The 24,374-nt window shown below is 46.1% G+C and overlaps 1 protein-coding gene across 1 annotated transcript in view; it reads right to left on the bottom strand.

Annotated features, from left to right (window-relative positions):
- The window catches only part of PYCR1 (pyrroline-5-carboxylate reductase 1), a 109,084-nt gene that overhangs the window by 60,371 nt on the left and 24,339 nt on the right, over nucleotides 1-24,374 (bottom strand). Inside the window, exons 3-5 of the mRNA XM_078653792.1 lie at nucleotides 19,050-19,120; nucleotides 18,599-18,778; nucleotides 10,669-10,890 (exon numbers count right to left, since the gene is read on the bottom strand). Coding sequence (XP_078509918.1) covers nucleotides 10,669-10,890; nucleotides 18,599-18,778; nucleotides 19,050-19,120 — 473 coding nt within the window. The remainder of the gene's footprint in view (nucleotides 1-10,668; nucleotides 10,891-18,598; nucleotides 18,779-19,049; nucleotides 19,121-24,374) is intronic.

Below are 24,374 nucleotides of genomic sequence, written 5' to 3'. Positions count from 1 at the left end.
GTTTGAATAACATTTCAAAGATCTTTTTTTGGCATCTTTTGACTAAACATTTAGGATATATTCAATGTTGAAAGAAATATAGGCCCTTCAAGAGGTTCTGTCTCCTTGTTGCAGGGGGTGAGGAGCTCACGCACGCACATACAATGAGGGGGGAGGGGTGAGGAGCTCACGCACATATAACGAGGGGGGTGAGGATCTCACGCACGCACATGCAACGAAGGGGGAGGGGGTGAAGAGCTTACGCACCAACGAGGGGGGAGGGGGTGAGGAGCTCACGCACGCACATACAACGAGGGGGGAGGAGCTCACGCACATACAACGAGGGGGGTGAGGAGCTGGCGCACGCACTTGCAACGAGGGGGTGAGGAGCTCACGCACGCACATGCAACGAGGGGGGTGAGGAGCTCACGCACGCAGAAGCAACGAGGGGGGTGAGGAGCTCACGCACGCACAAGCAACGAGGGGGGTGAGGAACGCACGCACATGCAACGAGGGGGGTGAGGAGCTCACGCACGCACATACAAGGGGGCGAGGGGGGTGAGGACCTCATGCACCAACGAGGGGGTGAGGAGCTCACGCACGCACATACAACGAGGGGGAATGGGGGTGAGGAGCTCACGCACGCACATGCAACGAGGGGGGTGAGGAGCTCACCGCGCACATCCAACGAGGGGGGTGAGGAGCTCACGCACGCAGAAGCAACGAGGGAGGAGGGGGGTGAGGAGCTCACGCACGCACAAGCAACGAGGGGGAGAGGGGGTGAGGAGCTCACGCACGCACATGCAACAAGGGGGGTGAGGAGCTCACGCACATACAACGAGGGGGGTGAGTAGCTCACGCACATACAATGAGGGGGGTTAGGAGCTCACGCACGCACATGCAACGAGGGGGGAGGGAGGTGAGGAGCTCACGCACGCAGAAGAAATGAGGGATGAGGGGGGAGAGGGGTGAGGAGCTCACGCACGCACATGCAACGAGGGGGGAGGGGGAGAGGAGCTCACGCACCAACGAGGGGGGGTGGGGGTGAGGAACTCACGCACGCACATGCAACGAGGGGGGTGAGGAGCTCACACACGCACAAGTAACAACGGGGGTGAGGAGCTCACGCACGCACATGCAACGTGGGGGGTGAGGAGCTCACGCACATATAACGAGGGGGGCGCGGAGCTCACGCACGCACATGCAACGAAGTGGGAGGGGGTGAGGAGCTTACGCACCGAGGGGGGAGGGGGTGAGGAGCTCACACACGCACATACAATGAGGGCGGAGGGGGGTGAGAAGCTCACGCACGCACATACAATGAGGGGGGAGGGGTGAGGAGCTCACGCACATATAACGAGGGGGGTGAGGATCTCACGCACGCACATGCAACGAAGGGGGAGGGGGTGAAGAGCTTACGCACCAACGAGGGGGGAGGGGGTGAGGAGCTCACGCACGCACATACAACGAGGGGGGAGGAGCTCACGCACATACAACGAGGGGGGTGAGGAGCTGACGCACGCACTTGCAACGAGGGGGGTGAGGAGCTCACACACGCACATGCAACGAGGGGGGTGAGGAGCTCACGCACGCAGAAGCAACGAGGGGGGTGAGGAGCTCACGCACGCACAAGCAACGAGGGGGGTGAGGAACGCACGCACATGCAACGAGGGGGGTGAGGAGCTCACGCACGCACATACAAGGGGGCGAGGGGGGTGAGGACCTCATGCACCAACGAGGGGGTGAGGAGCTCACGCACGCACATACAACGAGGGGGAATGGGGGTGAGGAGCTCACGCACGCACATGCAACGAGGGGGGTGAGGAGCTCACCGCGCACATCCAACGAGGGGGGTGAGGAGCTCACGCACGCAGAAGCAACGAGGAAGGAGGGGGGTGAGGAGCTCACGCATGCACAAGCAACGAGGGGGAGAGGGGGTGAGGAGCTCACGCACGCACATGCAACAAGGGGGGTGAGGAGCTCACGCACATACAACGAAGGGGGTGAGTAGCTCACGCACATACAATGAGGGGGGTTAGGAGCTCACGCACGCAGAAGCAACGAGGGGGGTGAGGAGCTCACGCACGCACAAGCAACGAGGGGGGTGGTGAGGAGCTCACGCACGCACATGCAACGAGGGGGGTGAGGAGCTCACGCACGCACATACAACTAGGGGGGAGGGGGGAGGAGCTCACGCACATACGAGGGGGGTGAGGAGTTACGCACGCACATGCAACGAGGGGGGAGGGAGGTGAGGAGCTCACGCACGCAGAAGCAATGAGGGGGTAGAGGGGTGAGGAGCTCACGCACGCACATGCAACGAGGGGGGAGGGGGAGAGGAGCTCACGCACCAACGAGGGGCCAGGAGCTCATGCACCAATGAGGGGGGAGGGGTGAGGAGCTCACGCACGCACATGCAACGAGGGGGGTGAGGAGCTCACGCACGCAGAAGCAAGAATGGGGGTGATGAGCTCACACACGCACAAGTAACGACGGGGGTGAGGAGCTCACGCACGAACATGCAACGTGGGGGGTGAGGAGCTCACGCACATACGAGGGGGGGAGGGGGCGAGGAGCTCATGCACCAAGGAGGGGGTGAGGAGCTCACGCACGCACATACAACGAGGGGGGAGGGGGGTGAGGAGCTCACGCACTCAGAAGCAATGAGGGGGGTAGGGGCGTGAGGAGCTCACGCACGTACATGCAACGAGTGGGGGCGTGGAGCTCATGCACCAATGAGGGGGGGTGAGGAGCTCATGCACCAACGAGGGGGGGAGGAGCTCACGCAAGCAACAGCAACGAGGGAGGAGAGGGGGGAGATCACGCAAGCAACAGCAACGAGGGGGGAGGGGGTTAACAAAACAAGTATTTAAAAAAAAAATGGCTGCAAGCAGGGAACACAGACGGAGACGCCAAGAAAGGCACAGGGAGGTAACGAGACGGCAGGGAAGGAAAAGCCCCGATTGCCATCCAGCTGGCTTGCCGCCAAGGAGCGGATTGCTTCAGCAGATGAGTGTTTCTGAGGTAGCGTGGGAAGGCGCGCCGCGAGTAAGATGTCTTTACTACAACGAGGTGTGTCCTTTTGTTTTCTCTTGTTTTATGAATGAGAGCGAAGCAGTTATGCGAACATCCACATGTCTGTTTTTGACAGTCTTGAAGACGCTTGCATGGTTTCTGGAACGTAAGGCGCACATGTTATAACAAGCAGCACGGCCATCTTTCTCCGAGGCGAGGCAGAAATGCCTCGGAGAAACACACGGTCATTTTAGGATTCGGGGGCGTGTTTTTAGGTTTAAGTGACGGATGACGTCACAGGTAGAAAGAAGCTAAAAAACACACCCCTGAATCCGAAAGAGACGGGGCTTAAAGGGAGTGACGCCCCTCTCCTCCCCTTTCACTGGTCCGTAGCCTTGCCACCTCTGACCGTGCTGGTCTCTCCCCTGCTCCTTCACAATCTTTCTGTCATTCTCTGAATGACTATTTCATCAATAAAATAATCACCATTAAGGCCAACATCCCGATCGTGCCCCATCTTGACGTGCCGGATCATTCCCCCCTCTCCCCCTCTGTTTTGGACCACTTCAAACCCATTACACCAGAGCTCTTTCTTGACCTTTTGGCTAAGGTCAAGTCTGGCTCCCCGGCAGACTGTGCTCCTGCCCGTATTCATAGAACCCTTTACACTAGTTGCCCTACCCCCCCCCTAACCTTTCTCAATTCTTGTTTGGCTTTGGGTTCTGTCCCTTCTTCTTTTAAGTCTGCCATCGTGCTTCCTATCCTGAAGAAAGCTGGCCTGGATCCCTCCCTTCCATCGAATTTTAGGCCGATCTCCCTTCTTCCCTATCTAGGGAAAATTCTTGAGAGCTACGTGACATCTTGTCTCTCATCCTACATAGAGGAGAATAACATCCTGGCCTCTCATCAGGCTGGCTTTCGTCCCGGCCACTCAACTGAGGGTGTGGTCCTTGCGGTCCTGGACGAACTGAAGGGCAAGGCCGATAGTAATCTTCCCCAGGCCTTAGTCCTTTTGGATTTGTCCGCTGCGTTTGACACGGTCGATCATGCCATCCTTCTTGACCGTGTCAGCGCAGCGGGCATCCAGGGCTCTGCCCTTTCCTGGATCGCGTCCTTCCTTCAGGGACGATCGCAGGCTGTTCACCTCTCTGACTTCTCTGCACCCCCCCTCCCTGTCACATGTGGGGTACCCCAAGGCTCTTCTCTTTCCCCTCTTCTTTTTAATCTCTATATCCGCCCTCTTATCACCTCGCTTCTTGAGCTGGGGGTCTCGGTGTATAACTACGCAGATGACCTCCAGCTCGTCTTTGATCTATCTTCCCCCACTTACTCCCTTCCTAAGCTCAGCTCTACTCTTGTCTTTATTTCCCAGTGGATGAGCTTCAATCACTTGAAGCTCAACCCGGACAAGACAGAGCTCGTTCTCACTGATGGCCCCTCTAATCCTTGGTCTTCAGCCCATTGGCCCCTTTCTTTTGGTTCCCTTCCTGCCCCTGTCCCCTCTGTCCGGACCTTGGGCATCAAGATCAGCAATGATCTTTCTATGCATGCGCACATCAGTTCTGTTGTATCCTCTTGTTTCCTTTCCCTCCGCCTCATCCGCAAAATTTCCCGGTTTTTTTCTGTTGATGCCCTCAAAGTCATCATCACTGCCCTCATCACATCCCGCCTGGATTATGGTAATGGCCTGTATGTAGGCATTCCTGCCTACGAGACTCGTCGTCTCCAGGCCATCCAGAACCAGGCGGCCCGTCTTGTTCTTCGTCTTCCTAAGTTTTCCCATATCACCCCTGCCCTCAAAACCCTTCACTGGCTCCCCGTTCATTTCAGGTCCCAGTTCAAACTTGCTTGTTTGGCCTTTCGGGCGCACGCCCGCTCCGCTCCTCTTTTCATTAATTCGCTGATCTCCTCTCACGCCCCTAGTCGCTCTCTCCGGTCTTCTTCCCTCTCTCTTCTTCACGTCCCCCGCTTCCGCAAATCCCGCACTGGTGGCACCCGCTTCTCTGTGCGGGCTCCTCAGATTTGGAACACTCTCCCTCTTTCTATTCGCTCCATCCCCTTTTTTTCTCACTTTCGCAAAGCTCTTAAAACTTTCTTCTTTCTTCAGGCTTTTCCTGGCTAAATTCCCTTCCGTGTCCTCTTGGTAGATATGGATGTGATCCTCAGCGCCAGGAAGCCGCTTGGCCGCAGTGCGCTCTATAAGTTATTTTTTCATTTCATTTCATTTCATTTCAATGGCTGGCCTCCGTTTAGGAAGCCAGCCAATGGAGAAGAGGGGCGAGTTCAAGCCCCCTAACTAAAAAACATAAAATCTTCGGACTCCGCCCACTGCTACGCAGTGCGACGATCCTCGACCTAAAAAGGAGATAGCTAATGCAGAAAAAGAACTGGGTTTGGGCACGAGCCAAGACTCTGGGGAGAGAATCGTTGTAACTGGGCCCTTGACTAAATTTCCTGTACCTCTGGAGCCAAGGGTGATGATAAATACCCAGATAGCAAGGAGTGAAGTTGCTCTGACTGGGGGCGCGGATGGCGTAACAATAGAAACTCCGGTAGACCTGGAAAGGGTATCAAAAGGACCGACTATGGGGCATTTCGGGAAAAAGAGGTCCACTAGAAAAGTTATTAAATGGGTCAAAGGCCCAAAAACGAGAAACTCTATGCTGGGGAATTTTGTGGATAAGAATATTCAATTAACACTGCGGAACATGGTGAAGGAATTATTTAGCTTGTGGCTGGAATTGATACTTACAAGCACTGCTAAAGACATAATTGACACTTTGAACACCTGTGTTGCGGGCATCTTGAATAAATGTGAATGTATTGATTCCTTCCTAAGGGAACAGAGAATTCCGCATGACACCCCCAGCCTAATTAGGTTACCCTAGGCTCAATCTGAGTCTAGGCCTCATAATGGTGAGAATTACCCTGGTATTCAACCCCAATTGCAATCACGGTTCAGGACAAAATCTAGATCCTTAGATAGAACAGTGGTAGCCCAGGGCCCCAATGTTGGGGGGGGGGATACCCTCCCATGGTGTTCAGACCCCTTTAAACTTGCCACTTAATGGCATGACTCTGGCGACTAGTAGGACCCCTGCCCCACAAGAGAGGAACATAAGACCGAATTGCTGTAAACGTAATCTTTCCCCTGAAGCTACCCCTTTGGTAGCGGTACTTGTAGGGGTACCGCCACTTGGAGACCATGATAATGAATCCATCCTGGCCCTGCTATGAAAAACCAAACATTTGTGTGATCAACGATGTAATGGCAATGCCGAGATTTCAACTCACATTATAATGGCTAGACGGGTGGGGTGGGGTGGGTCGGAAATTGTCCCAAACAAGTTGACGGTGATTGCATCATTTTTAATTTTAATAAACGTGATATAGCTGGCAGGCTGTTCTGGGATGCTCCTGAGCTGGAGAGGAGGGGGTATTAGGGCTTTGCCACTGGGTTTTTTCTATCCCTCAGTAAGTAGATTAAAAGCACCGGCTAGACCTCATATTGAAGCATACTCTAAGATGTCCCATCAGAGTATTATTCACCCCTCTCGACTTAAAGAGCCTGAGTCCCACCCAGAAAGGTCTTGCTGGAGAGATGCAACAGCCCCACATCTATTATCCTTGCCAACAGGGCAGGAAGCAGGTGGTTTAGTTCTTACAAATAGATTTTCCCCATTGTCCCAGCTTGATGTGAATGATTGACTGGAGGCGTCCCTTGATTGTTCACCTGAACCCAGCCAAGACGCTCAGGCCCTAGATGCAGAAATTGCCCCTAATTGTAAGATCATCAGCTGGAACATAGCGGGTCTTATAACCAAAAGAGACGATCCAAGTTGGCTGAATTTTATAAAACAATATGACATAATTGGTCTCCAGGAAACTTGGGATAGGGGGGACAACTTTTGGTTGGATGGGTTCAAATCTTATTGCTTACCGGCACGCCCTGCCCTCGCAGGTAGAGCTAAGCGGGGCCTTGTGCTCCTCTTTTTACTAAAGCTTAAAGGGTCTCCAAAGAGGTTGGAAGCGGGTTCCCATAACTGTTTGATAGTAGGGCTAACTACTCCTACTTACCCCAAAACATTATTTGTTAATTTCTATCATTCTGGGGAAAGTGATTTAATGAATCAACATTTATGCTATTTGAAATGTTTATGTTTTTTAGAAGACTATAGGCTGTAGCAATCCACTTTTTATTATATTATACTTATGTGGCGATTTTAAAATTAATTTGTGTGATTCGAATTGTTATGTTGATGATCACTTAGGGCCTGCCCACTCAGTTACACCCCACTTTGAGCACATGCAACAGGGGGAGGCTTTGGAGGACCTCTTGGCTGGAGCTGATCTCTTCGAACCTAGCTTTAATGATCGAACTGATCAGGTCCCCACGTTTAAAGCCAAGGTGAGGAACACTGTCATTGACTATATATTTGTGTCCCTCCGATGTTAGATAGGGTAGTGTTTTACGACGCTAGGTTGTCGCCCTTCAGTAATCACAACCCAGTAATCTTAGTGCTAGATAAAGATTGTGGTCTTCTGGGAACAGTGGGAAAGAAAGTGGGAGCCAACTGTGTGGTAACAAGTGCTCAGGGGAGGAGGTTCAAATGGTCCAAGGTAATCATTGAATTCTTCCTTGCTGATCTCTGCGAGAAGGCCAAAGAAAACATTGAAAAATGTGTAGATTATACGACCCCAAGGGTTAAGGTTCTTAGAGCCTTTGAAGGTATTTGTGGCCAGATAGCATCCGATTTGACTGTGATATCCAAACCCAGAATAAAAATGGGCGAAAGGTGGTTTGATAACAACTGCTCACGGGCCCACCGAAATCTAGCTCAAGCCCTAAAAAATACTCCTTGAACCAGGGAACAGATAGCCACTGTAAGGAGGCAGTATAAGTCTGCGGTCCATACACGGAAAAACAAGATTAAAGAAGAGGCCTGGAATGCAATGTTATATGTTGAAGTCCTAAAGGATAGTTTGAGATTCTGGGCTATTGTTAATACACCTTTTTTTTCGGCATAGAGAATGACGCTCTGGAAAGTACATTACAGAGGTGCAGTGGCTCTCTCATTTTGAGGCAATCTATGGTTCTAATGTGACCCTGGACCCTTTCCGTAGCTTAGAAAATGAAAGGGTTTTACCTCGGTTGGTCTTTAAGGAGGAGGATACTGAAAGGGCAATAATAGAGACATCTAGTAATAAAGCACCTGGCCCTGATTGTGTCCCTGCAGATCTGTATAAATGTGACCCTAAATTCTGGGCTAAGATATTAACAAACGTTTTTAATGCTTCAGGTGGTCAGGGGTTTTCTGCATCTTGGTCCCTGTCGACAATTATACCAGTTTTTCAAAAGGGCCAGAGAGGGGATCCACGGTGTTACAGACCAATATCATTGATCGATTCTGCAGTCAAAATCTTAGGCAAAGTGATCCTAGCTAAAGTCATGGACTGGGTGAACGACAATGAGGTTTTATCCAATCTACAATACAGTTTTAGACAAGGTAGAAGCACTATGGATCAGTTACTTAATCTATATTTATTAATAAGCAAATATACCGTAGCCAAAGAAGGTTCCTTGCAGATGGCTTTCATGGACCTCTCCTCAGCGTTCGATCTGGTTAACAGAATGAAGCTGTGGACTATTTTGCTTAATATAGGCATTGATCCTTGCCTAGTTTATTTTCTGGCAGATCTACACCGGGATCCCTCAGCAACAGTTAGGTTTACTCAGGATGGTAAATGCACAAGGCATTTTAAAGCAGGTAGAGGCATCCGACAGGGGTGTATATTGCGCCACTACTTTTTACCCCTTATATTAATGCACTAGATAAAACCTTACATCAGGCAAGCTTGGACATTCCGCGTGTAGGAGAAAGGACTATTCAGGTTCTTCTATAAGTGGACGACGCTGTGTTATTAGCTCGTACAGCTATAGGCCTCCAGAGGCTTCTGGATGCCTTTGGGCCTATATGAAGTCCTTGGACTTGATAGTGAATATCTTGAAATCACATGTCATGTCAATGGGTCAAAGAAACAGAAAAGCAAAATTGTTTTTCTGTAATGGAGCATAGGTGTCCATGGTGACCTCCTTCACATATTTGGGGGTCTTATTTGATGATAGATTTTCCTGGGTCCACCAACAGAAAGCTAAAAAAAAACGCAGTAGTTAGATCAACAACAGCTTTACTAGGATTTGCACAGCGTTTGGGGGCTAGGCCTCTTGAAGTCATGCTTAACATATATAGATACAAATGCCTGACTATTGCTATGTATGGCTCTGCCATTTGGGGTTATAAACAGCTGGAAGGGGTGCAGACAGCAGAACATAGATGTTTACGTACTCTTCTGTCCATACCTCAATCAACCCCAACTTTTGTTATCCATCAGGAACTGGGGCTGGGTTATGTGTCTGATTTGTTGGGATTAGCCCGCTGGTCTGCAGGCTTAAAACCTGGCTTAACCCAGATTTAACTCTGAACCATCAGATCATGTGGGACTGTGTTACCTTGGATAAAGTCAGTAGTATTTCGTGGTTGTCCTACGTTAAGTCTATGTTTCTTAAACTGGGGCGCCCTGAACTTGTTATTGCCCTGGAAAGGACCAAAAAGGAAGACGTGAAGTGGGTTAAATCTCAATTTTTTAACATTTCGATGATGGAACGCGAAGAGCTGGAGTTAAAAAAATCTTGTGTTAGGGCTCATTATTTGATAAAATCGTCTCCATTAATTGAGACATATCAGAGGATAGTGACTAAGCCCTTCCATCACTGGCTCCTGATCAGGTTTCGTTTGAAGTTAATTCACTTCTCGCTTAGTAACTTTCCGGGGTGGTGTAAACCAGAGGATATAAGCCTGTGTCAGTGCGATAACTTCTCACCACAGGACACACTGCACTTTATGATGTTTTGTGATTATTACAATGAAATTCGCAGGAGGTTTTTAGTCCCGCTACTGAGGGGAAAGGTTTTTTTTTACAGGTTAGACCAGCATTAATTTATCTTCAAATGCTTGATAATACATGGGATATTTTTTAATATTGCTAGTTTTCTAGTCGCAGCTGTACGCCTTAAGAAACGAAGATATCCTTCGTTAAATCATGTATGAAATCTCATATTTTGTATTTCTTTTTATCATCGCTCATACGTATTTATTGATATTTTGTGTATTGTACTTTTATGATTTTAAATAATCGAATAAAGTGGTTTGTCTGTCTGTCTGACATTTAAAAATAACTTCCTCCAAACCATCAGTATCTAGAGTACATAAGTGATAGTAACATGTCTGGGAGATGGCTCTTCTTAAAAACATCAATCAACAGGCAAATGTTGACCAGTTACATTTTGCAATGTCAGGAGCTGCATTGAATTCCATGTGCCACATTCTTACTAATGTTTAATACTTCTGAGTTGAAAACATTTCTGTTGGCAGAATAAAACACGTACCACAAATATTTAGCAAATGTAGGAAGCCCACAAGAACGGATTTACTATGGATGTGAAATAACAGAATTTCTGCAGTCTAATCCTCGACCAACTAAGTTTCACTTTACACCATCTTTAAAACAAGACATGTCTCTAGTTCCCACTGCAGCACTCTTCAAAGCCAGCTTCCTTGACCATACCTTTAAAGTCCACCTCTTTAGTTATTTTGCTGAAAAACAGATACTCACATAAGCAGGCCCACTCCCACTCAGCCCGGTCACTGCATCTATTAGATCCTCCTCTACTTCAGTGCAGAAACCCACACTGGCCATGAGCTGCTCCAGGAGACGGCCATCTTCCACCTCTGCATGTGTCCCTGTGGCATAGACGGTCGCACCCTCACGGACAATTACCGGAGTGTTCGTCATGCATCGGACCACCTTCGGGGCTGGGTGAAATATGCTAAGTTTCTGAAAGACAAGACAGAGAAAGATTCACGTTCCCTAGAGAGATTCCAAGTGATGCCAACAGAAATGTGGGGGATCCTACTACGCAGCAATTCATCGACCACCCCAGTTTAGAAGGCAACAAAGACCTCCAACAGCAAACTTACTGCCTCTTCGTAGTGCTCTCAGTAGACAACTGACACAGCAGTATTAGAAATACTTCATCTGGCGCCTCAGCCATTCTGCCTCTTAATACATCATCACACAAACCAGGGCTAATCCAGGTCATTCACAGTTTCAAATAGCCCACCACGAATCGCTGCTCTTGCCCTGCGCATTACTAAGGACACACATCCCATAATTCTCACCACTTCAAACCATACATGTCTGCTTCCAGCAGTATAAAACCACACATTTTACTGCCCCATATCTTATGAATTTGGCAGATCTAATAATGTCGGAATTTGAAACACCCTACTTCCAAAGATCTACTCTCAGCTCCAATACATGTGCGAAAATCCTATGGTGCCCCTTGGAATTACAGAGCCCCTTAGGCTTCCACCAGACATGCATCTGGTAGTTCAATAGGAGTCAAGTTGCACATCATTGATGATACTCAATATAACTAAAAACTGTTCGGGGTTGCTTGTTTTCCTATTCAGGGGTGGGCCTTAAAATATAAATAAATGCAGGAAGACCTGATCTAGAACATACAATTATTTACTGCACCTAATTGTAAGATGAATAATCCATTATCAGCAAACAATATACATTTGTTTTATTCAGTACAAAAACAACGTGGCCCGATGGAGGTCAGATTTAAACATATTTACTGTTATGACTCTAAATTACATTTTTGCATACACTAGCAGTTCTTTATTGGCCACCACCCGCCGTCGTAAAAACGTAACATGGCATGTTCTTAGGTCCATTCGGAGAAGGGCGTTCTTCAAAGCACAATTATCAGTTCTTAGACTGTGCAAACAAGTGAGCAGAGCTGTGGCAGTACTTTGTGCACTTTGCTTGCTTCTCAGACGCATGCACGGAAAGGAGAAGTCGAGAGGAATGTCATAATAGGACGGATGGGTGTGATGTTAGACACCCCCAGCGTATTCCATATGGGAAGACTCTGATTCTATTTCTTGGGTTTTGCACTTGTTCAGAATGATAATTATTTTTGGAACTATATTCTTCTTCCTCAACTTTATTTTCCACTGCACTTGAAACATGGTTCAGTACCTTTTTTCCTCTTGAATAATAATTCAATCAAGACTCTTTCTGTTTGGATTTGTCTTATGGACTAAGTTCCTACGCTATTGTTTTGAAGAATATATCTTAAATTACACATATATTGTATCAAGCTTTTGAATGATTTTATTCTACACTGATGTCATCTCTGCTTGAGGTCCACATAGACCAGAGGTATCCAGCACCTGAAGCCTGGTTGAACTATATATCAGGTGAGTGATAAAGACCAATGGCAAGGGTGGTTGGTTACTCTGAGAACCACCTTAGATACTCACATAATCTCCTACGTCTTGTCAGCTTACCTTTGGTAGCCTCGTCTAGTGAAGTACTCGTCAGAACTCATCCCAGAACTGGATATCATATTCGTGTTGACCTCCTACACACTGCTGTGCTTTGGGGATGTTTGTTATGTTTCATCTTGTAGACTTATATTTGTGAACATCAGTACATCATTTATTGAAAAGAAAGAGTAAATCAGTTCTGGAAAGATCTCTTGCCCTAGTTTTCAGTCAGCCCAAGGCATTTCAAGTACGTCCAGGATTCGCCAAACTGACCTGCTGACTTTGTGTCATCAGGACATAACCTTTCCCCTCCTGTGCTTTCCTTTGAAAATTCAGAGTGTTCAAACGTTTTAGTCCAATAGACTCAGCCGAACTAAAATAGGGAGAAAATGCCCAGAATGCACCGGTTTCTTAACTGACAGTCCAGAATTGGAAAAGATGTGTCCTATGGCATCAAACCGTCTGTCAACCCTACTCCTTATAACTTTAAAAGGTTGAGTAAGGCTGCCACTATATTTCATGTCAGAACTGAAGCATTCTGACACTTGAACCTATATTTGCTTCAGTTAAACCAACTAGAAAGAGCTGCCCTCAAAAGACTAGAAGTGCACACACGGTGTTCTGACAAATTGCGTCACTTGTCAACCTTAAGGATGAGAACTACAAGCGACTATTTATGGGCAGGTCAGTTATGAAAAAGGAAGATTGTTTGGTATCCGACGGACAGTATGTCATTTACGTGGACGTTTAATTTTCCAAACTTTTGGAAATGGTGAACCGAGTTCATTTAATATCTGCATTCCTTGCTTACTAACAAAACAAATGACATACTGTTGCGTGACTGAAGTTCCCCTTTGTAGCCAGATGTTTAGGACAAGCAGGGATGTGCACTCTCAGCCTAGGGATGTAGACTACCACATATGAGAGCTGGCAGTCCTGGGATGTGCAATGGAAGACTTGTGATGGACCCAGGGAGCACTGGGATGAGCACTAAGTGTCATTGAAATTGCAATGTCAGGCCAGGGACGTAGACTAGAAGCCCTGTTTTGGGCACTAGGGGCCCTAGGTGTGTACTGTCAGCTCAGGGACATGTCTGGAACTCTGGGGTGTGCAATGGAAGCCCCGTAAGGGGCATAGGGAGCCCTGTGAATTGCATTTTTAGGTCATGGGAAGCCCTGTTATAGGCACTAGAAGCCCTGGGATGCGCACAATCAGCCTTGGAACGTGCACTGGGAGCCATATTATGGGTGCTGGAAGTCTTGGGATGTGGGTTGCAGCCCTGAGATGTGCACTGGAAGCCCTGCTATATGTGTTGGTATTCTTAAATTGTACAAAGCCAGCCCTGAGGTGTGCACAGGCAGCCATATGATATGTACTAGTCGATGACCTGATGGGCACAGTCCGGTTCACCATCCCTTTGGTGTACACTGGCATCCCTGGGCTGTGCACAGGGTGCCCTGTGCTAGCTTAGCACTGGAAAATTCAGTGTTTTGAGTAGGGTGCGTTCCTGTCATGCTCTCTGTGCATCACACTGCCAAATTTACTATACTACGATTATAGTTGCTATTTCCATTCCGCTGCATCTGGTTCTTGCACAGTTGGCACAATGTTACCCTCTTCCAGGCTGCATATGGCGTGGGGAGAGGAGATAGAGTTGGTGGGATAGCTCACTGGGTTAGTACGCCTCCTTCAGAGAACTACTTCAGACTTAACAGTTACAATTTCAGTAAGTAACTTAGTGGAATGATGTACGAGATGCAGAGATCTGTGCGTGACACCTGCAGGTCACAGGCCACGACTACTTCAGTAACAAAGAGACTGCTCAGCAAGTAAGGCGCCAGCTGCATAGGTGAAGGGATAAACTAGAGGGAACATTTTTAATCCTAGTAAGCAGAGAGACCAAATGATTAATGGGTCTACAGCAGAGATACAGAAATCAGAAAATTATAAATGTAATAGAAGAAAGATATCTTCATGGATAAAGACACCTTCGGCAACGACCCATGGACATCTCCCCTTGTCAACATTTGAGCGATTGAGCGTCAAGTACTCGCATCCTTGTGTGGATCTGTGATTTGTGATCTTTGCTGACAGCCTATGAAAACAAAGAACATTAGCGTGGGGGGGTGAAACCTAAAAAGGAAAGGTTATTACTACTGAATTTTGGATTAAACTCTGTGATCGATATAAGAAAAGGGATTGCGCTATGTGATGATGAACCGGGTAGGAGGGAGTTTGTGGTAACAAAGCAAGACTGCCTAATTAGTAGTATCCCAGCAACCTTGTGATATGCCAGAGCACGGAACTCTATTATGTCACCTGGAGTGGAGTGGCGTGCTCAGGTGAGAGAATGTGTGTTTGTTTGAAAAGATATAGCAGTTGCCAGAGGAAGCAAGGTGAGGCTCTATGCAACAATCTCCATTGGAATGATTGCAGTGACGCAGTAGTTAATAGCCTCAAAAATTTCCTTAACGCTTCTGACCTCACTCAAATTTGCAACACCCCGACACATGACAAAGGCTCTATCCTCGACCTGGTCATCTCCAAAGAAGGCACCACTCAACTTGACTCAATCCAACCTTGTGACTGGTCAGACCACCATATTATCACATTCCTTATCAAGGAAAAAGTAAAACTCATCCCGGTGCAATACTCCATGCCCAAAGTTTGGAAAAGAGACATGAGGAAACTCAATCCAAACTCTCTACCCCCTAACAGCTGCAATCTCCTACTCCCCCCTACCAACGTTACTGACGTTCAGCACCTAACTGACCACTATCTCAACTCCATGGCCTCAATAATCAATGAGGCCGCTCCAATGTAACTGAAAAGAGTATCCACTAAGATATCCAACCCCTGGTACAACGGGAGTCTTAATGAAGAGAGACGGGCTATGCGAACGGCAGAGCGCACCTGGAGATCAGTTCCTTCGACATTGCATCTTAATACTCTGAGGAAAAAGAGAAATGCATACTTCAGGAAAATAAAACGCTCGAAGTCAAGAGTTCTTCAGACTCCAGCTAGACCAAGCAAAAAACCGTCCAAGTAAATTGTTCGAGCTAATCCGATCTCAATCCAAGGAACAACCCCCAGCTGTCGACATTATGAGCACCACTCCTTCCTGTGAAGATTTTGCAGCTTTCTTTAACAAAAAAACTGACAATATAAAGAGCGACCTCCTCAATGAGGCAAGCCTTTACTCAATACCTAACTGCATAACACCCAATAAACTAAAAAACAATGCGACATGGTCATCCTTTGACACCTACTCTGAAGAAGAAATTGACAGAATACTCAGCACCCTGAAACCATCCAATCACCTCACTGACCCTCTTCCTGCTAATGCCGTAAAAGACTTCATCCCTTTGCTACTCCCACTCTGGACTAAAATTATCAATAGCTCACTACAACAAGGAACCATCCCGGACTCCCTTAAAGTTGGACAAGTTACACCGTTACTGAAGAAACCAACAGCCGACCCCACTGATCTAAGCAACTACCGTCCAATTACCAACATTCCCACTCTTGCCAAACTGTTAGAAAAATGCGTCCAACTACAAATGACAAAGCACATAGAACAGTTTGATCTCCTCAACCCACACCAATCAGGCTTCCGAGCAGGGCACAGCACCGAAACAGCTATGACTCACATAATTGACGACGCCATCCAAATCTTAGATCAAAATAATACCTGCCTCCTCATCCTTCTTGATCTCTCTTCAGCATTCGACACAGTGAAACATGAGAACTTACTCGAACTCCTAAAGACTCAAATGGGCTTCTCTGGGACTGTGCTTAGCTGGTTCACTTCCTTTCTACACAACAGGTCTCAAAAATTCAAGAGCAAAAACCTGATGTCTTCACCAGTACCGGTATCGTTAGGTGTCCCTCAAGGATCCTGCCTATCCCCTACTTTGTTCAACCTAGTTATGGAACCTCTCACCACCCTGCTACAAGCATCCAATGTACACTTTCACATTTACGCCGATGACACTCAAATATATCTCAAGTTACAATCCCCCAAAGACATCCTGAGTCTGAATTCAACTATCAGAAGCACCCAATCTTGGCTGGCCGATAACCACCTCAAACTCAATGCTATGAAGACTGAGTTCCTCCTTATCTCACCTCCCACGAAAATATCTTCCGCACAAACATGGCTTAAGCACCTAACAGCACTCAATGTCCAACCGACCATCGTGGACTCAGCAAAATCCTTAGGCATAACACTTGACACCAACCTCAACATGCAGCAGCATATCAGCAAGGCTACTAAGGGGGCGAACTCCCAAATAAATACCTTGAGGAAACTGAAACCCTTCCTCCCAGCAAAAGACTTCCAAACAGCAGTACAAGCACTAGTCTTCCCTCGCATAGACTACGGCAGCGTGGCCCTCTGCGGCCTCTCCCTTACGACAACTGCACCCCTCAGAGCGTCACTAAATGCGGCAGCAAGACTCATCACTGGATCAAAAAAACATTTGCATATCTCCCCTGACTTCAAAGCCTTGAACTGGCTGCCCCTTGAAGCCAGAATACAGCTGAAAATTGCCTGCATGACGCACAAGGCTATACACCTGAAATCACCCAGCTACCTCACTCATAAGTTAACAATTTCCGGTGGGTCCAGAACTACCAGGAGAACAAACAATCTTCTGCTGAAACCGCGAAGATTCCGGAAGGAAAAAACTTACAAACGCTCCTTCTCTGGTATGGCGCCCAGGATCTGGAACGCACTTCCTCCTCAAACGAGGCTCATCTCCTCCTCCCTTCTTTTTAAGAAAGAAGTCAAAAATATCCTTATGGCTAAATACACTTGAACAATTCGTTTGATTGACATTGCGTCGAACAGTATTACCAGTATTTTATTATGATATAGCCTTTATATTCCTATGCACGTGTGTTTTGACTTATATTTCTGTATTATTTACATCGTTCTGATGACCTACGCTCCAACTATGCCATGCTACCTCATACCTGTACTATACGTAATATTTTTGCTATGTACATGAACTTGATGATCTACCTCCCTACTATGCCCTCTTGTTCCCCTACCCCCCCACTTGCCTGTGTAAAGCGCTCTGTTATCTGCAAAGATCTTGTTCGCGCTATATAAAACTTTCAAAATAAAATAAAATAAATAAATAAATGCAGCTCCTTGGAGAGAAAGGAAGAGGCTGGGTCGGTCTAACACCCTAACCCTATGGTGGAGACAAGGTGTCTTCCAATTTGGGAAATGGGGCCCTCACAAACCAGGCTGGGTGTCATGCTTCATCTCTATGAGGGGCTCTTTATCAGAGGTCTTTTTGTCCCAAGCCGTCGGGTGCAGCGTGGGTATAGGGCCTTGTGGTGTAGATGTGAGTGAAAGGTGTGAGGAAATTCAGCAGGAAGAGCTAAAATGAGGCTCAGTGCTGTTCCAAATCCAATTTAATCAGTGAGCCCACTGGTCCCAATTAAAAACAGCAGAGGTGTGCCACCGTTGTGATAATGAACAGTGGTAGCTACGGAGTTGCCAGAGGAAGCTGCCTGCTGCAGGATGGATGGGATCTTCTCTCCTGAATAAAGGAACTTGGATTGACAAACTAGCTGTGTCCTGGTTCATCCTTACACACCTTCCTTCAACTGTCACAGGGTTGCTGTGTGAAGTAACATGACAGGCATGAGGAGGTTCCAGTAGTAAAATAAATGGGTCCAGATTGGAGACCAAGAACACTTTTCAGAGTACATCACAATATTGGCCACAGATTCTGCCACAATCCCCTACAAGTAAAAGATATACTAAATATGAAAAAACGTTCAATATAGACCATCTACGTGAAATAGCTGACAAAGCTTCATGACGTGTCACTCTGTCATTTTCTGTGCTTGACTTGGGAGTTTAATAATGTACCCACACATTTAAGTAGGTATGATTGCAGCTGTAGTCCTTTCTTTTATTCACACATAATCTGATTAAGAGGGAAAAGCATATCCTCCAGGAAAATCCATCACTAAGAAGAGTGTTATAGAAGCAATCAATGGAGATCATGTCCAATACTTAATGCTCAGCAACTCTTCTGTGGCACACTTCTTTGTCGATAGTCTACTGCACTGCAGCACGTTATCGATACATCCATTTCCAAATGGTCCCTCGACCCACAAACCCCTCCTTTAGATCTGTCACTGTGCTTTCTCATAAATTGAAATGCATTGCCTCATTGTACCTTTTCAATGGAGCCAATCGTCACTCCGGCTGCACATGACACCACCATATGCCGATCTTCAATATCTGGCCCAATCTCATCCAGCACGAAAGGTATTATGTGAGGTTTCACAGCCAGAAAGAGCACGTCGCTGTTCTTCACTGTGTCCTTGTTGCTTGTGGTGAAGTTTATACCGATTTTCTGACATTAATCAGGAAAGAATGGAAAAAGCAGTATTAAAAAATACTGATGAAAAGCATTCCATACAAAGTCAAACAGCCACACCTCTCACTCCAGTACCAGCCTATCGTTCATCTTTTGACCCTATGGTTCATCTTTCTACTCGGATACAAATCTCATGCCTTGATGTCCATCTCATGCCAAACTGCGCCTGCTCATCACACTGCTCCATTTCACTTGTAGTCACATCTGCCCCAGTGACTAACCAAGCATTAGATGATAACTGTCTTACCCTCAGCAAAGCCACAGTGGGAAGGTCTGTGTCCGGAGAACTTGCCAAGATCTTGTGTGATGCCAGGACCCCTGGAACAAGAAAAAATGGATGAAGTAAATCCCACCCATGCTCCAATCCACCAGACTCACTCAGTGTTTTCACCCACCTGACTGCTCTGCAATGAAAGTCACACACCATTATCCAACCTATTGCAGATCACCCTGTGTTGGGTACTTTGCAGAGTAGTGCAACCTTGAGGCAGTGCAGAGAAGGTGCACATAATATGTACATTTCACAAACTTTATATCCACTCAACTTCTCTTGAGTTTCTAGATATGCTCAGTTTAAACAACCTATTGGATCCTTTGTCTTGATTCATTCCCCCCCTTTTTCTCCACACAGTTGTTCCTTGAACTTAGATCCCAAGGAAGCCCTGTGTACAAAATAGTATTGTAAAGATGAAGGTGTACATCACTTGTTTACACTGCTTTCACACGCAAGGAATGAACCTGCAAAACAGGAGAGTAAAAAGGGCTAATCTATGCAGATGATTCTAAGAGGAGAACCACAGCCATACAAAAGATCAAATGATAAGCACCCAATAACTGCTTGTAAGAGAACTCAGGAGCACAATGAAATGAGATGCACAGATGGGTGCGTCTATTGAGTCACATCTATAACGCATGGCTCCTTAGAGCCGGGAGGTCGAGTGGAAGATGGTATCCCCTACACTATTTTGTGAGTATAACTCTCACATGTGCAGACTTGGAGTACACACACTGAAAGCTAGTAGGAAATAAGGAACCAGGTCCACACAAGCTTATCCTAGAGGTTCCCACTTTCTTTGAGACACAAGTAGGAAGACGTAGGCTGAGACTGATGTCAGGTATGAAATAAAATGAGGAATTTATAAAGCGTTACACTGACCCGAGGGCATCTGGGCGCTAGTTAGACAGGTGGACAGGACGGCCAAGGGGGTCCAATTACCTGGTAGGTTGATAGAGCCAGGTTTTCAAGCGCTTCCTGAATTGCAACAAATTGGGTTCATTTTTGAGAGGAGTAGGCAAGGAGTTCCAAAGTTTGGTGGTGGAGTCAGCAAAACTTTTTCTTCCCCATTTTACTTTGTGTACCCTAGGAATGGACAGGTGCCACTGTCTGACGATCTACGTAATCTGGCCGGAATGTATGGTTTGAAAAGTTGCAACAGTCGCAGCGGACCGTTGCCGCGTGTAGCCTTAAATGCAATGCATAGGGCTTTGAAATGAATGTTTTTTCTGACAGGCAGTCAATGGAGCTCAGGGAGGGCTTTGGAACAAGAGTCAAAGCGAGTGAGCCCAAGCAGGACTCTAGCGGCGGCATTCTGCGTCATCTGGAGTTTATGTATATTACGCTTGCTTGCACTTGTGAGAAAAGCGTTGCAGTAGTCCAGCCTAGACCCGATTAAAGCTGTGACCACTGTTTTTCTTCGCTCGAAAGGAATGAAAGGAAGTACTTTTTAAAGAATTTTGAGGATGAAGAAACAAGCTGATGTAGTGCAGTTAATCTGTGGTTCAAAGGAAAGTTTGGAGTCAAAGAGAACTCAAAGGATTTTCACCTTACTGGCTGATATGGGTGGAGGGCCCATGTCGCTTGGCCACCAGCTACCATACCAAATGATTGGCGAGATGCCAAAAAGCATGACTTCCGTTTTAGATGTGTTCATTTTAAACAATTAACCTGCATCCACTTCCCTATATGGCTCATACAGTCTTGAAATTGAGATGCAGTATCTGTGAATGGACTGTTGATGGACAAAATGATCTGAGTGTCGTCAGCGTATGACACCAGCGTGAAGCCGAAGCTTGGCCAAAGGGGTGACGTTTAAGTTAAAAAGAGTGGGGGTCAATGAGGAGCCCTGTGGGACTCCACAGGGAATTGAAAAGTCGGGGAAACGAATACGTCATGATCCACTGATTGGTATGACTGGTAGTAAGCAGGCACTAGGGCCACACTGGCAGGTGTTCTGTTATAAATAAATATCTGGTAAGTAAATATCCCTCTCTCTCAATAGTGGCCTGCTAGCACTACTCTGCGAAGCAGGAGAACTGGTCCGAGGCTCTAAAAGAGCAGCAATGATTTAGACATTTCTAAAATCTGTTGCAATTTTCTGGAGACTGCAGTTCATTTGTAAGACTGTTCCAAAGCACTGCAGCAAAGACAGACACGTTAGGCCTACCCAGAAAATATTATTCAATTTCAGTGTCACACCAAGAAATTTAGAAGTTGTGCAAAAGGATGTCATTTGAATGCCATAAGGGAATTTCTTCATGAGGAATTACAGCCCTAAGCAGTAAACGTATGATGAACCCTGCAATTGACAATGAATGACAATCTCTTACAATGGACATCTAATGCAGTGAGTAGAGTCGAGTCTCATTTATTAAAAAGATAAACAGATGCATTGTAAAGTCTCTGTAGATGATACAAGTCTCTGTAGATGATACAAGAGAATCAATCAGACTTCACTGCCTATAAAGTGAATGACTGTATCTCAAAGGCAAGAACTCCGATTTAGTGAGGTTTAGCTTGACAATGTTTAAGGACATTCAGATGTTTCTACGTCCACAAAAATATAGAGATTCAGATAGATTAACCTGAAAAGACTCAATATTTCAGCCCCATTACTAGGTCACACAACTTGAAGACATATATTTGATGGCTACATGATTCATGGCCTATAGCCAAATGGTGAGACTGTCAACAATGTTTCAAACTAATAAGAATCATTATATCTGATACAGTAGAGACACGTGGCATAAAATATAACAATCACAAGTCATCACAAATTGATTGCCTATAAATAAACCAGACTTTTTGATGTCTCACTCATAACCATAGTAGACCACTATAAAAAGCATGCAGGCATTTCTGCCTACTTTTACTATCATGCACTGGGCAGTTTAAAACTATGAACTATGCTTCTCTAAACTGATTTTGATTGCTACCTGACAGATGCCAACATGAAAATCCATTGGTTTGCTTTCACAAGATCTGTCTTACACTCATTTGCAGTGGTGGTGTTGGGATTGGAATGCTTTGTGTTGATAATCGTGCAGAACAGGGAGAAGGAAAACATGGGGATGGTGTACAAATACTATTAACATTTGGTATTATTTGTCCAGGCAAAGTTAACAGATGTCCATTGAAGTAGACTGCACTTACTCAATGATTCTTATCTGTGTCTGGTTCCCCACAAACTGGGTATATTGTATTTATGTAGCGCTTACTACCCCATATGAGGCGTCGTAGCTCTTTTTGGCAAGTAGCACACTACTCCCGAACCCATAAAGGATTAGTGGTGAATTAGTATAGTGAAAATATGAAAGTAATTTGAGTGGTGGATATGTTAGTTATTTGGGTTGAGAAGGATAGTGGAGGGATAGAAGCGGTAAAAAGGTTTGCATTTATATAGAGCTTGCTACCCTTAATGAGGTGTTGGAGGCGCTTTTTCGGCTAGTAGCACGCTACTTCGGAACACATATAGGATTAGTATATAAACACCATGAGTTATGTTTCCTGGCATTTGTCTCTGCAGCGCCCTTTAAACCTAGCTTGCAGTTGCTACAATATTGAATGAAAATTAAAAACATTACAAAGACAATGGTTTCTTTTTGTGATTCTCTTTTACAGATGGCTCAGGAGCCATATCTGATTTATTTCTGCTCTTCACATTTGAGTTTCCATTGATGATATTTGCTTGGAATCTAACAGGTCTTTTCTCCTGGTTCTGAGTACATTTTGTTTATCAATGGTGTCAGGGAGCCTTTTTATTGCTCCAAAATGCCAAAGGCTCCTATTGCTTACTTATTTATTTTTTATTTTATAAAGTTTGGCTCTCTTAGGCAGTGTAATAGAGCAGAGTTAGAGCAGTCCAAGAAATCTCCATAGTAGCTATTGGTTACAAGCTCAGAGACAGTGTGACACAATAACAAAAAAAAAACACAGGTCAATGTCGAGGTATAGTCATAGGACCTGATTTACATTTTAGTGGAGACAGAGTACCCTCTTCACCAAACTGAAGTACTTCAGTATGTTATAGATGGAGACTGCTCTGTCGCTGACATACACCTCCAACAGCCCATATCCAGTCGGATTGGCCATGGTGACAGCTTGCTCAATATAGGTTGGAAGGGCAAATGTGCAGTTTAAGGGCTGTAAGGGGCAGTGACAACTGCTAAAGGACCCCTGCACCATGGAAGACACCTCCCAAGGTGTGGGGTCATTAGTTTTTTTCCCTTTCCAATAACAAAAGCCTACTTTGGAGTATTCATCTTTGAAAAAAAAAAAAACTGGTTAAAAGGTTGATGCTTGGTACCGTCGTGTTGAAGGAGGCATCCATCAAACGTTTACTACATTGACAGGAACTACAGTGACAGTGGAGCCTGCCAATGTAAGAGATGTCTGCTGGGCCGGAGGACATCCCTAGATTCAGAGGACAGGTATTTCTTCTAGGGTGACATAGACTTTCACTATGTTGCCCTGACAAAGTAAAGCACATCCTCCACGGTCTATATCAGGCCCTCACTTTGGAAAACATAAATATTTGTATTTAAAAAATAGATTAATAGTAAAGTAAACATTAGGCTTATTAAAGTCATTTTGAAGGTACTGGAACCTTACTGGGGTGAGACATGAACCCAATGTTATGGCTTTCCCTCCTCTGAGTGCTACACTTAACTAAGGAAAATGCTGGTAGTACTGCCATATGTTTAACGCAATAGTCGCTTATTCACAGCATTTCACTCAACACGAAGGAGTTTCCAACATCTGTGCAGGTCACATGAAATAAATAAGTCTTAACAAACCTGGCTTCACGTGTGATATGAATAACAGTGAATATCGTGTAGAGTTCCCGGTCAAACCACCGAGGGCCAGATGTAGGTCACCAAATACCGGTCGGTAACGGCTGATTTCGGCCGTTACCGACCGGTATTTGGTGATTGAGATGTAGGGGGCCTATATTGTACAGAATCGGTAAATTTACCGATTCGGTAAATTTACCGATTCTGTAAAATACGGAATCGGTAAATTTACCCAATTGGTAAATCTATATGTAGGTGGCACTGGAAACAGTGCCACAGGCGCCTAAGAATTTGTTATTTACCATGTAATACTATTGCATGGTAAATAACGAATTCCTGTGTACATGCACATCTGTGCATGTACACCTGTGCCATGTGGCACACATACATGCATGGCACACAAGCTTGAATCAGGGGTGCAACAGGGTGTCAAAGTGACACCCTGTCCCCCTTGTAAATTCGGTAATTTTACCGAATCTGTATTTACCGACTCAGTAATTGA

Source organism: Lissotriton helveticus, chromosome 7 (genome assembly GCF_964261635.1).
Source record: "Lissotriton helveticus chromosome 7, aLisHel1.1, whole genome shotgun sequence".
Classification (NCBI taxonomy): domain Eukaryota; kingdom Metazoa; phylum Chordata; class Amphibia; order Caudata; family Salamandridae; genus Lissotriton; species Lissotriton helveticus.
Note: the sequence above shows the minus strand (reverse complement) of the source record. Positions and strands in the feature narration are given on the sequence as shown.